Genomic DNA, 15413 nt, shown 5'->3' on the forward strand with positions numbered 1-15413 from the left:
TAATAAAGAAGGGATCTGTCAGGCCACTGGGAGGAGCAGGCTGTTGGGTGTCGTTCAGCACCTTGGACAGCGTCGGGGGCAGCTCATTCTCATCCCTGAACTCTGGTAGGGTCTCCAGGCAGAAGGTGATGATAGAGATGAGGATGACAAGCACACTGACTATGGCAATACCTCTGGCAGAACTAGAACTCTCAGGATACTCAAAAATAAGCCATACCTGACGTTGGAACTCATTCTTTGGAAGGGGCTTCTCCTCGTCTTTAAGGAAGCCCTCATCTTCTCTGAACCTCTCCATGGCTTCCTCACCCAACTCATAGAAGCGAATTTCGTCTGCAAAAACATCAATAGAAACATTGACTGGGCGTCTGATCTTGCCACCAGACTGGTAGAAGTAGAGTATGCCATCAAAGCTGGGTCTGTTACGATCAAAGAAGTATTCATTCCTTAAAGGGTCAAAGAACCTCATCCTTTTTTCAGGGTCACCCAACAAAGTGTCTGGAAACTGGTTGAGTGTTGATAGTTGGGTCTCAAACCTCAAACCAGCAATGTTGATGATGACCCTTTGGTTATTTTCGTGGTCCATGATACCCAAGTCAAAGTGGTGGTCCTCCTCCTCCTCAGGTAGGTTGTGTTGGTGGTGGGCATGGGGTTCCTCCTCTTCATCCAACCTGATCACCGTGTCTATATCACAATCCTTGATGTTACTGCCAGGATAGCTCATGATCATGTCCTTGCTTTGCAATTGTTCGCCCACACCTCCTCCTCCACATCCACCTCCACCACCTCCTCCTTCTTCTCCTACTTGCCTGGTCCCTGGTGGCTGATATTGCTGCTTCTGATGATGATGGTGATGTTGTTGTGGTCGCTGCTGGCAGCTTTCCCCACCGACTTCGTCTTTCCCTTGACTGTAATCGTTCAGCCAAGATGGTGCCCTGGGGATTTGGAGCAGATCCCTCCTGTTTGCTGTGCTGCCTGGCATGGTGGTGGTTGTAGCTCCATCCTCCGCTGTGCTGCCAGCTACAGCTGGGGCTCCACCGTTCTCCCAACTCACCAAAGCAATCTCCATTCTTCAAACATGAAATATTCATGAGCCCCAATCATTCTGCTGGATGTCACAGAAGATCCTCCTCCCCTCCCTGAGATAGAGACACAGAAGGGGGGGTGCAATGGGAATTAGAGCTGGATGATCTCCAAAAAAAATGGAATATACTGAATATATATGCAAGAGAGTAGGAGCAGAGCAGACCTCTGTGTACACAAATAACACAAGGAGAGGGAACCCAGATGAGAGAGCAATCATTAATCCTGACGTCAAAGATGCTGCTTTTCTCCAACCATAGTTACCAGGCTTCTCTATGAAGCAGATGCCTGGCTTTCCAGTGAGCAATCTGTTCCTGTCTCTCTCCCTCTCTCTACCCTCCTAGCTGTGTATTAATCTAACCTGAGGGAGGGGGCACAACAGACACCCCATGAACTGATTGGCAGCTCTTGGGCACCTTTGTGCAACAGGCTCATGATGACAGGTACCAGGATATATATATCTATATATACATCTGACTGGCTATGTGCTGCCTTCATGAGATGTTATTTTAAGCTGACTCTCTGTCACACAGTCTGAGAGTAGTTAATGCTGCCTTTCTGTAAAAAAAAAAAAAAAAAGGGGGGGGGATTGTATTTCACAGTGGTTGTATTGCAATGCAAAGTATTCACATAGAGGAGGCACTGACTGAGGTGCAGGCAAAGAATAGACAAGTGGACTGGTGTGAAATGTTTAATTGGGAGCTTCACTAACAAGAGCCGAAAGTCTCCTAGATGTGGAATATTTTGTGATTGTTTTGTTAGAATGTAACTACAAGAATAACATTAGTGATACAATAGAAACATTGTTGTTACAGCTAAGTATTATCCAGTTTACATTCTATTTCTTCTTTCTTTCTTTGTTATGTAGTAGTTCTATTTATTAATATTATGTGTACATTATTAGTAATATAACCATCAAATGTATTATTATCGTTATTGATGTAACTCATAGTGCTAGTAGGGATTTTTTTAAATTATTATTATTATTATTATCATCTTCATCATCATCATTGTGATAGTAGGAGTGATATATTATTACTAGTAATAACAATACATGCTGTATCTAGTAGTAGTAGTAGTGGTAGTAGTAGTGGTGGTAGTAGTAGTAGTAGTAGTAATATATCATGGTGATACTAACAGTTGTAGTAATATTATATTATTATTATTATTTGTATTATTATCATTGTCATTGTGATAGTAGCAGTGATATATTATTACTAGTAGTTAAAGTAACATACTGTATCTAGTAGTAGTAGTAGTAGTAGTAGTAGTAGTAGTATTAGTAGTAGTAGTAGTAGAAGTAGTAGTAGTAGTAGTAGCAGCAGCAGCAGTAGTAGCAGTAGTAGTAGTAGGAGTAGTAGTAGTAGCAGCAGCAGCAGCAGCAGCAGCAGCAGCAGTAGTAGTAGTAGTAGTAGTAGTAGTAGTAGTAGTAGTAGTAGTAGTAGTAGTAGTAGTAGCAGCAGCAGCAGCAGTAGTAGTAGTAGTAGTAGTAGTAGTAGTAGGAGGAGTAGTAGTAGTAGTAGTAGCAGCAGCAGCAGTAGTAGTAGTAGTAGTAGTAGTAGTAGTAGGAGGAGTAGTAGTAGTAGTAGTAGTAGTAGTAGTAGCAGCAGCAGCAGCAGTAGTAGTAGTATGAAATTGGAGACATATACTGGTACAGTACTGCCCTATACACTTCTGTGGATGTCGTATTACAGCTTCATACAACTTGCACAGAGTTGTAAAATGGTTATGTACATGAGGCATCATCATGGGACCCCTAGAGATCAAACATTTATAACCATCCATGGTCCTCCTGTGGTACATCAATCATGTACAGTGAGGAAAGAAAGAGTTAATACAGAACTCCAGATTAGCAAACAGCAAATCCTCACCAAGACGAAAAAATGCACATACTCGATGCCAAATGTATGAACATCCAGAGCAATACACTGAGCAGGACCGGTCCAATGTTATGGAAAAATCGGTTGAATGCTTAGGGTAAAGGCATGGCAGAGCCGACACGAGCTAAACAGATGTCATATCCATTGAATGCAGAAAATCAGCGTGGGAAACAGAGTTACCCTGAGCTAGGTTTCCAATTCCCATGGGATTAAGCAGTCTACATTTATAATCAAGCATATAAAATCCAACTTCAATTTCCCAGCAAATAAATCCACAGTTACCTAAAACAAGTATCTGCAAAAAAAAAATCAATCTATCTATCTATCTATCGATCTATCCCATATCTATCTATCTATCTATCTATCTATCTATCTATCTATCTATCTATCTATCTATCTATCTATCTATCTATCTATCTATCTATCTATCTATCTATCTATCTATCTATCTATCTATCTATCCCATATCTATCTATCCCATATCTATCTATCAATCTATCTATCTATCTATCTATCTATCTCATATCTGTCCGTCTATCTATCTATCTATCTATCTATCTATCTATCTATCTATCTATCTATCTATCTATCTATCTATCTCATATCTATCTATCTATCTATCTATCTATCTATCTATCTATCTATCTATCTATCTATCTATCTATCTATCTATCTATCTATCTATCTCATATCTATCTATCTATCTATCTATCTATCTATCTATCTATCTATCTATCTATCTATCTATCTATCTATCTATCTGTCTGTCTGTCTGTCTGTCTCTGTCTATCTATCTATCTATCTATCTATCTATCTATCTATCTATCTATCTCATATCTGTCCGTCCGTCTATCTATCTATCTATCTATCTATCTATCTATCTATCTATCTATCTATCTATCTATCTCTCTGTCTGTCTATCTATCTCATATCTATCTATCTATCTATCTATCTATCTATCTATCTATCTATCTATCTATCTATCTATCTATCTATCTATCTATCTATCTATCTATCTATCTATCTATCTAGTTCTTTGGATTTTATTTAATTCCCTGTTATATAGAGAATCTACCACCGGTCCTGGGACAACCAGAGTCTATAGGTTATTGGAGTTGTCACCCAGCTCTCCTAGACTCCTGAATGGTAAGTGAGTCTAGGTGTAATATCATATATCCCTTTTTACCCATAATGCAAAGAGAAAGCTGATGACCACCATGTGGAAGCTGTAATAGTGAAAGGGCTTTTCTGGCGGGAAAAAAAAGATAGACATCTGGCAATGGAACCCCCACCAATCAACAAAACGAGGGTCTCTGGAGAGCATGGCCCCTTTGGTGTTTATCCAGGCACAGCAGCTCATCCGTACATGCAGCTGTGCTTAGTACTGCAGCTCAGCCCAATTCACTTAAAGTTAGCAGGGGTAGAATGACCAGTGAACACACATTGATAGCCTATTCTAGGATAGGCCAACAATATATACTCCCAGAAAAAACCCTTTAAAGGGGTTGTCCGGATAAAGAAGCCTATTTTCAAATATCCTATGTGGGAATCTTGAGTTATTATATGGGGTATATTATTCAGGACCCTTCTTTATCAACCTCTGTTCACATAATTTTTTTTCCCATCGGCGGTATACTTCTTACTTCTGGAGTCTAGTACTCTATTTTATACAGTAGGTCCTCTCTGGAGCATCTGGCACATCCATGCATTACACAGACAACCCATTGATTTCAACGGGCACTGTGTAATTCTTCTTTTATCCTGTGGTGTCGCTGCAGGGGAATTGAATACTTGCTGCTGGTTTCCTGCACAGATTACAGCTGATCACTGGGGGTCCCAGCAGATCACTGTCCTGAGCACCCTTTAATAAGTGGATGTTTAAAGTAGACCACTCCTTTAAAAGCAAATCTAATTAAGATACGGCTGGATTTTTAACAGCGTGACCGGAGAGAGCGACCCATTTTATTTTTTTGAAATGCTAATCCTTTATTAAATTAAACACCAAGAGTGACTCAGCTATTTCCCCCTTTTGGACTGGGCTGCTAGAAATAATTGCCTTGGGGATTGTTATACATCTCTGCTAAGGGAGAGTAGATGGATTATATACAATTATGGACCGTTGCTCATTTCAGGAATAGACCCTATGTATATGTTCCTGTAAAGCACTTGCACTCTGCCAGCCCCGCATTCTGGTAAATACTACTGCTATGTATACATTTGCTTTTCTGGAAGCAGCAGTGACAGGTACCTGGAACTCTCCATAGGGGGCGCTGGTGAGTAATTGATCATTTTGTTTAAGACGTTGTAATTTATATGTTATTTCTAGTGAGGATAAATATATTTACCTTATTATTTAGCATTATCACACAGTTGGAGGCACGTTGGATGGTACTTCGGGCCCACCACTGGAAATAAATGAGGTCCTGTTCTCTATCTGTGGAGAACAAGTGCATGTTCCCTTCCACGGATAATATCATTGCACATGTCTTCTTCTTGATCTCATGGGCCCTGTTATGGCTGGGTCTCATTATCATGTCAGAGACCGGGCCCACTGGGGGGAATCCTCTAGTGAACCTGACTGAACCAGAATGATACACTCATTTTACATGGCATTTACTGTCATTTTTTTTATAGTTTTTTTTAGAAGGTGGCAGGATTGAGTAAATGTCTATCTACCAGGGGTGTACATAGAAACCACAGGTCCCCATAATACAACTCCACCCCATTGGCCTTAAAGCATTATAGGATTTTATTGTGTTTCTTATATATTGCCCCACTAGTTTTTCCCTACTTGTTATTCCAGTTGTGTATTGACCCAAGCCCACACACCGTACCTCAATCACTCTAGACCAGAGGTCCCCCACATTTTATAGGTTGTGAGATACTTTTAAATTCAAGAGGTGGTGTTGAGACACAAACTGAATATTAAAAGTGAAAACTCCTATTTAAGGGGTTCTCTGCTTTGGACAATCCCTACTTGTTAGAAGGGTCAATGGACAATAAGCTGATCACAAAGTGTCCCCCGGTTGGGACCCCCAGCGATGAGCTGTAATTGGGGAAACCTGAAAGTAAGTGTTCAAATTCCCTGCAGCGCTACCACAGGAGAAAAAAAGTATTACACAGTGCTCATTCATAACAATGTATTGTCTGTGTAATGTAGGACAGGACAGGTCCTCCAGAGTGAGAGACGCTCTTTGTAACCGCTCTCCACTTTGGTCAAGATTTGAGGATCCCTCTATTAACCCATAATTCCTTAATAGGGAAACTGGACAACCTTTTTAAATGTATGCTCAAATGATATAGCTTTTACCCTAGTGTTAACCATGTATCAGGAGTTGCCAGCAGCTGGGGAGCCATATCTGGCTCCTGAGCAACCGGTTGGGAAAGACGGCTCTAGGCTATGACAATATGGTGCCTGAGGGTCATTATGTACATAGACCTAGAGTGCTTGCTGAGTATTCTTGTGAATGGAACTGGTAGAAGAAGGAGACACTAAACATGCTGGAGGGGACTGCAAATCCCCCTACTCAGGACTTCCAAAGTACCAATGACCTTCACAATGGTGCTTCACAGGATCATCTCCAACCCAATGCAGACCATATTCTCCCTATCTCCTCCTACTACATATAGAATCGGTGAAGGGATCGCGAGTTTAATGCTGTGCCTCCCCAAACCACAGGACTCATAGAAGTTATGTGGGTCTTCTATGTGACTGGTGTGAAAGTGACTGTGGCAATTTTCCAAAATGTTTCCCTTAATACCTTATCTATAGGCCCATGATACTTTGTGGATTGGTCTAGTCGGGCACCATGGTCCATCAGCACGCCAGTCAAAAAGAAAGTAAAAACATTGGATAAAATAGATACTAGACTTAAAGGGGTTGTTCACTACCGGACAACTGATGACCTATCCACCGGATAGGTCATCAGTATATGATCCGTGGGGGTCCAACTCCCGGACCCCGCACTGATCAGCTGCTCCAGTGGCCTCCGGGCACCGGACGTCTATGCCGGAAGCAGTTGGCTCCAGTCACGAAATAGTGGCCGAGCTGCAGTACTGCAGCTATGCTCCTATTTAAAGGAACAGTGTCACCACAATTTTTTTTTTAATATGTTAAAGATGTTAGTGCTTTATTAAAAACGTTTGGATTAATTTGTGTGTTTGTGTGTTACGTTTTTTTATTTTTACACTTTTTCTTCCCTATGGGGGCTGCCATTTTTTTTCCATTTCTGTATGTGTCGATTAACGACACATACAGACATGGAATACGGCAGCTCCAGTCCCATAGGGACTGCGAACGGGGCCCGTTCCATCCACTAACATGTACGCCGCCGTGTGGGAACGGCGCATGCGCCGCTCCCACACAGTTCAATTTGAAATGCGCGCCATCCGGCGCCATTTTCCTGTGGACCGGAAGTCGCGGCCGGACAGTAATATTACTACTTCCGGTCGCGGCTTCCGGACTTGTGCACATGGAGCAGCGGCAGCAGACGGAGCGGATGGACAGGAGGGAGCGACGGCGACTGGAGCAGGTAAGGGATTTCTATGTATGTTTGTGTTTCAGTGTGTGTTTACTACTGTATGTAAACCTACTACACTGTGTGTTAGCTCAAAAAATGGCGACACACAGTGTAGGAGGTTAGACCGTTCAAACCCCTCGTTTCTCCCGGCACTAGCCAGGATAAAGGAGGGGGGGATTCTGAGAGCTCACTAGAGCGAGGGATTTTTACCCAATTTTGCAGCATAAAGCAATGTGGTTGCTTTACCACATGCAATGCTGTAATTTTGGGAATGGCTCCATCTAGTGACCAGCAATGGAAAATATTATAAATTAGAATCCAATTGAATCCAATTTATAATATTTTCTGACTCGTGAAAAAAAAAAAAAAAATTAGAACAATGTTTAATCACCTACACACTAATTGTTTAACTAAAAAAAAAAAAACATGTTTTGCTGGCAACACATTCCCTTTAAGTGAATAAGAGCAGAGCTGCAGTTCTTCCACACGGACGCTCTACAATGTACGGAGCCAACTGCTTCCAGCTCCGAACATTGCATACTGTGCAATGACATCCGGTGGACAGGTCATCAGTTGTCAGGTAGTGGAAAACCCCTTTAACTAACAGAATTTGTTACCCTATATACGGACGGCAATGACATAGCCGAGAGCACATATGTGGTCCCACTCCACTGACGTCAAGTGGACTCTGAGTGAGGGAATCCATTGTTTTGAATTGATAGAGACTGTCCCTGTGCGACCACCTCTCCAGTGCAAATAGGGTGCTGAGACCCCCATTATTCTCAATATTGAAGGGCAGCGCAGCATCTGGACCCCCAACAATATGACACTTATGTCATATATGGTGTTTTCTAAAAACGTCTATTTTGGAAAAACACTTTTAATTTAAAGAAAATATAAATAGACAAAGAATTTCAAGTCCTTTTCACTCCATAAGTGGCATGAACGCCGTCCCTTCTGGGTATCAGATAACATAATCTGCCATATAAATATAAAATTGGAAAAACAAACATGCACTTGGATCTAAAAAGGTATCCGGTGCCATCTGGACATGGAAGTAAATACAAATCAAAGTGTCACATAAGTTGTCACATGATACGTTATGAGCTTTATGTACATGGTAAACGGACAGATCTAGAAAGGCAGCATACTTGTTGATTCGGGTTGCCAACTAATAGCAAGGTTATGCCTCTGACCCCTCTATGTGTAAACCTGTGGCTATGATGTCCTGCCGAGGTCAGGGACATGGTCACTCACAGTCCCCCATTTCCCACTGAGAGCCCCGTCAAATGTGCTACATCTTTATTAAAGTTATTGTCCTTTCTGTGTTGATTCGTTTCGTGATATATCTGTATACAGGAGCTCTGTTTTTCTGACATGATAGCTGATATAATTCCGACTGTAGTCACCACTAGGGGAAGCTAACTGCATGGGTATTGTGGCGTAATAATTGTGGTACAAGCAGGGCCGGCCTTAGGTTGGATGGCGCCCTGTGCGGGACTCTCTATTGCCGCCCCCTACACAAACCAAAAATGAACCACATATATAGACACGCACATACTGGAACATATATACTGTACATACATAAAGACAGATATTTAGACATACAGGCAAATATACATACACACATTCTGGAATATATACATACAGGTAAATATATAGACGTACAGACACATATACGCACCGGCAGATAAATACACATACAGGAACATATACAAATACATAAAACACACAAATATACAAGCAAAAATACACATTCACAAACAGACCCATATATACCCAGTACAGATAATGTAGTAGATGCTACCTGCAGTCCTATGTAACACCACAGATAACACAATGATAACTCCCTGAGTACAGATAATGTAGTAGATGTTACCTGCAGTCCTATGTAACACCACAAATAACACAGTGATAACTCCCTGAGTACAGATAATGTAGTAGATGCTACCTGCAGTCCTATGTAACACCACAGATAACACACAGTGATAACTCTCTGAGTAGAGATAATGTTGTAGATTTCACGTGAAGCCCTACATAACACCACAGATAACAAACATTAATAACGGAGTACAGATAATGTAGCAGACGTTACCTGCAGTCCTATGTAACACCACAGAGAACACAGTGATAACTCTCTGAGAACAGATAGTATCGTTACCTGCAGTCCTATGTAACACCACAGATAACACAGTGATAACTCTCTGAGTACAGATAATGTTGTAGATGATAACTATACCCACAGCCACATATAAACACACACACAGAGACATATATAAGGGGCAGCAGAGTATATAAAGGGCAGCAGGGTTTATAAGGGGCAGCAGAGTATATAAGGGGCAGCAGGCTATATAAAGGCCAGCAGGGTATATAAGGGGCAGCAGGGTATATAGGGGCAGTAAGTTCTATAAGGGGCAGCAGGTTATATAAGGGCAGCAGGTTATATAAGGGCAGCAGGGTATATAGAGGGCAGCAGGATATATAGGAGGCAGCAGGTTATATAGGGGGCAGCAGGATATATAGGGGACAGCAGGTTATATAGCGGCAGCAGGGGATATAAGAAGCAGCAGGGTATATAGGGGGCAGCAGGGTATATAAGGGGCAGCAGAGTATATACGGGGCAGCAGGGTATATAGGGGCAGCATGGTATATAGGGGCAGTAAGTTCTATAAGGGACAGCAGGGTATATAAGGGCAGCAGGGTATATAAGGGGCAGCAGGGTATATAGGGGCAACATTGTATATAAGGGGCAGCAGGTTATATAAGCGGCAGAATATATAAGGGGCAGCAGGGTATATATGGGGCAGCAGGGTATATAGAAGGCAGCAGGGTATATAAGAAGCAGCATGGCAGCAGGATATATAGGGGGCAGCAGGATATATAGGCGGCAGCAGGGTATATAGGAGGCAGCACAGATATCTTTGTTTTATCTGTTCTACTATAATATTGAACACACTTTTACAAAGAGACAAATACATGCAGAGAGACACACACACACACTGTAAAATATACACATACAAACACAGACACACATACTGTATACACAGAAACACATACTGTATACACACAGAGACACACACTGTATACACAGAGAAACACACACACTGTAACATATACACATACACAGAGACACATACTGTATACACAGAGACACACACTGTAGACACACATACATATACACACAGAGAGACACGCAGACACACATAGATGCTCACCATATCTCCTTGCTGACAGGATCACAGGCGTCGTGCAGGACGGGCTGTGGGTGGAGCTTCCTCTTCTGCTCCTCGGCTATTTAATCCGTGTGTGTAACTAAGAACACAGCACAGAGTAGAGGCAGAGCCCAGTGGCGCCCCTACATGCTGGGAGGGTGCAGCGCCCTGTGCGCTCGCACAGCTCGCACACTCCTAAGGCCGGCGCTGGGTACAAGGGGGTATGAGGGGTGCCCGCTCCGAATACCCACAGGCTGCCACATCAGGCCCCGACACACATGTCTGATCTGGGGTTTAATTTAGGGGTCCATACTAGTGTGGTCCATACGGTCGAGATCCATGGGGTCCATAGTGGGGATGGGTAGTATACTAGGTGGTAAAAAGTGTGGCATGCGGTCCTGCACCCTCTAGTTACGCCCCTGGCTAGTATTGAACTTCAATGAGATGTTTGTGGAAAGTGGGGTTGCCCATAGCAACCAATTAAATTGCAGCTTTCAAAAGGCCCTTTGGAAAATGAAAGCAGTAAACTGATTGGTTGATAAATCTCCTTTGTAGCTACTGATATCAAGGAGAATTGCTTGAAGACACGTAGTCGTAATAACATAGTGATAATAATGTCTACAGTAATAGAACAAAAATTCGGTAAAGTTCTAATTAAACACAATCCCAATGATCGCGTATTCTCCTCCATTCCTGGACTGCAGCCACTGCGTCTCTGTGATCATTCCCAGCGTTTACTTATAATGGTTTCCATAGAAACACATTTCAACTCCAGACAGGCATGGGCTTGTGGGGAAGTCTGATAGGCCTCATCCTACTCTGGCAGCATGTATCTGGATAACTCCCAACATTTCAGATGGTTACAGAAGGAACATATGTTGGGCGTAACGTGAAGCCCCTGGGCCCTAACACAGAATCTGTAACAGGGTCCCCACCAACCATGTGCAGACAGGTCAGCTCTCCCAGTCTTACCTGAAGTCACCCTATTTTTAGTCTACCTCACCGGGTGATATAAGGTTTTCACCAGGTTGCCATAGAGGCGGTGAGGCATCCAAAAAAAAATAATCTTGTTTCCGGCTCTTGTTCAGTTCTGGGCGCTGCTGCGCTCGGTCGTGACGCCATTTTTTAAGAATATTTTTTTTATCTGATCTGGGTTCTGATATTTGCATAGGGGGTCTGAATATATTCAGGGGGTCTTTTCTGGGTTCTAATTGAATTTAGCGGTCTTGTCTGGATTCTGATATTAATATAGGGGTCAGGAATGTGGTCTGATAATAATATAGGGGGTCTGAATATATGTGACCATGCCCTTGTATCTAAGCCACACCCCTTGAAAGACCACTCCCATTTTTTCTGGCACCCACCCTACCAGGTTGACATGTGTTTTATGTGGTAGAGGGGCTTTGGAGCCCCTCTCGGCACAAGGACCCGGGCACCATGCTACTGTTGCACCCCCTCTGGTTATGCCGCTGCATTCATGTATCCATCCATACCTTTGAATCCAGAGTTGTGGGACATTTTAAGCCCTGCCCCACTCCACCTTGGAATGGGGTAAAATGCACACAAAAAATCCCCCTTTATGCAAATCTGTATATGCCCCGCCCCTTTCTGTCCGGATTGTGTGAAAAACGATACTGTATGCATCACCTAAAAAAAGGGACTCAAATCATGAGATAGTATATATATGTGCGGAGCTAATATGTATATAGGAGGCAGATGGACACTTTCTAGGACCACGGTGGGAAAATCTCCATTCAACATATGCCTTCACAGAGATGCTGTCGAATTAGCCCACATTAAGATATAAAGATATATCCATGCAGCACCAAAGGAGTCCCAAGAAACTGGGATGCAGTTCGTAGAACAAAACTGTCATCCATCTCCATCCAATCCAACTTTGTATGCGGTCCCGAAACGCACGTAATGCTGCAATAATGTGAATTTGGAGATTGAATAGATTTACATTTCAAATCCCAAGATTGACAACATGAAATGGAATTGTGGATAGAAGATCTGGATACCTAAGCTGTAGAATTATTATTATTATTTTTTTTAATAACCAAGCATATAGCCTTAAAGGGGTCCTCCGGGAGTATAACATTGATGGCCTTTCCTGCAATGTTTGATCCATCGGGATAAGACTTCTGGGACCCCCGCCGATCAGCACAATAAAGGGGCCCTGGAGCTTCTTTGAGCATTGCGTCCCATTCCTTGTGTACATAGGCACGGTGCGTTGTCCGTAACATAGGACGAGCTGCACTTCAATGTGACCAGCTGAAGTACCAGGCACAACCACTGGTTTGGACAAGCTGTGCCCATGTAAACAGTAAAGGGGCAGTTGCAGGAATGTCCCAGCCCCTTAAACGGGTTGTTTAATGAAGAGAATCATTTTCAAAAAGAAGCCGGCTCGGCAATTAGCTGATCGCCACAAATCTAGCTTCCCTCACCCCCGGCAGTCAGCTGTTATCCAGTCACACATTACCCCTGCAGCGGCCGCTTCAGGGGAAATGTAGCCTTACATATCAGCCATACAAGTCAATGGCTGTCCTTCTAACGCAAGGATGCCCATGTTCCACCAGAGCGTTAAACGCACCACACCCCCTCTATGACGTCAAAATGCCCTAATATGGCATATGAACAGGGGTTGTCCTGACCGGCAGGGGTCCCAGAGATCTCCAGAGGTCCTGGAGACCGGTCCCCCACCGATCAAACATTGTCGACCTATACTATAGTCCTGGAGAACCCCTTTAATTTTTATAGAAATGATAAGAATAAATATTTTTTCAATTGCCTAATAAATAACATCATTTTTAAGACAGAAAACTGATTATTTTTACTCTGCATTTCCCTTTAAATCAGGAGACCCCTTTAATAAGCAATAATGACTTAAACCGCACCGCGCATTCATTACCAGCTCTATGAAGCACAAATATATGTCGTTTCCTGTCATTACAAAGATGTGCAGTGAAACAGGTCAGCACACAATCTACTTCATCACTTTCCTAATCCTAAAACAGCTTGATGTTTTATGTGCCACGCTCATTCAGAGCTCACAGATAGTGTAGTTTCAGTTTAAGCTCTTCGACTTCCGGATGGCGATTCCAATTGAATGTTTCGTGCTTGTAAGGATTAAATGCATAGTCAGTGGCAAATCACAGGAACATCTGTATAAGCATCCTCCTTCCACCGAGGGCTAATCCACAAGGGGAAATAATTAATTAATTCTACATCGATGATGTGTTTTGCATCCTGTGTCTTCTAAACAGAGCTCTAAAACAGGGTTCTATAGAGAAACCGAGAAAAAAAAATGACATTGTGGGTCTATGAAAAACACGGATTATCTGGAGCGAAACACATTTCCGTTTCTGAAATCTGTACATTTTCTGGTGTTTGTTTTTTTTTGCCGCAATATTCCCTTTCTATATGCCCCTATAAGGAAATATGGATATAAAAGAGAGGACCCCTTGCTCTGAGCGGAGAGCCACTGACAACAGTTCTTGTTCTGACGAACCTGGCCCATTCATGGATTACAATGGCCAACATGTAATACTATATTTCTCCAGCAGAGAGCACTGCAGAAAAAATGAGTGGCCAACCGCAGCTCTCCGTGGCTATATATCCACTGTAATGTGGAGGTTTCATAAGTAATAATCTGCGGCAATCAACAACCCCTTTAAGTATCTATTAGTCAGGTCTGGACTTTCTGTGCTGTGTGGGGGAAGGGAAGTGACAACTTCAGTTTTAAGTAAATGCAATGTGTTAAATCATATCTTGATGTATAACCGTGCTGAAAACTCTCCTTGTTCTGTCATTGTGCACCATGACTTCTTCCTATGTCAGCAAGTTATGCTCCTGATCTCTTTTAGTTCAGTTAAAGCAACCATTTGTAGCAGCGATGGAGCATTAATTTCGTCAAAAAATTCACCCTAGTGTCTCCTCCATACTCAGGCTGGGTTCACACGACCTATTTTCAGACGTAAACGAGGCGTATTATGCCTCGTTTTACGTCTGAAAATAGGGCTACAATACGTCGGCAAACATCTGCCCATTCATTTGAATGGGTTTGCCGACGTACTGTGCAGACGACCCGTCATTTACGCGTCATCGTTTGACAGCTGTCAAACGACAACGCGTAAATTGACTGCCTCGGCAAAGAAGTGCAGGGCACTTCTTTGCAACGTAATTTGAGCCGTTCTTCATTGAACTCAATGCAGAGCAGCTCAAGATTTACGAGCGTCACAGACGCCTCACATAATACGAGGAGGAGCATTTACGGCTGAAACGAGGCAGCTGTTTTCTCTTGAAAACAGTCTGTCTTTTCACACGTAAATGCCTCTCATCGTGTGCACATACCCTTAACCTCTCCGCTCTGCCTGGTAAGTTTCAGGGTATGTGCACACGCTAGCTGGCTTTTACGGCTGAAATGACAGACTGTTTTCAGGAGGAAACATCTGCCTCGTTTCAGCCGTAAAAGCTCCTCCTCGTATTATGCGAGGCGTCTGAGACGCTCGTAAATCTTGAGCTGCTCTTCATTGAGTTCAATGAAGAACGGCTCAAATTACGTTGCAAAGAAGTGCCCTGCACTTCTTTGCCGAGGCAGTCAATTTACGCGTTGTCGTTTGACAGCTGTCAAACGACGACGCGTAAATGACAGGTTGTCTGCACAGTACATCGGCAAACCCATTCAAATGAATGGGCAGATGTTTGCCGACGTATTGTAG

The 15413-nt window shown here is 42.8% G+C and overlaps 1 protein-coding gene across 1 annotated transcript in view; it reads right to left on the reverse strand.

Moving 5' to 3' along the window:
* The window catches only part of LOC142748775 (potassium voltage-gated channel subfamily A member 1-like), a 90554-nt gene extending 89153 nt beyond the window's left edge, over nucleotides 1-1401 (reverse strand). Inside the window, exon 1 of the mRNA XM_075856020.1 lies at nucleotides 1-1401. This exon is cut by the window's left edge and continues 2242 nt beyond it. Coding sequence (XP_075712135.1) covers nucleotides 1-1066 — 1066 coding nt within the window. The 5' untranslated portion in view covers nucleotides 1067-1401.
* Nucleotides 1402-15413: the final 14012 nt, after the last annotated feature.

The sequence above is a fragment of the Rhinoderma darwinii genome, chromosome 3 (assembly GCF_050947455.1).
Source record: "Rhinoderma darwinii isolate aRhiDar2 chromosome 3, aRhiDar2.hap1, whole genome shotgun sequence".
Taxonomy (NCBI): Eukaryota; Metazoa; Chordata; class Amphibia; order Anura; family Rhinodermatidae; genus Rhinoderma; species Rhinoderma darwinii.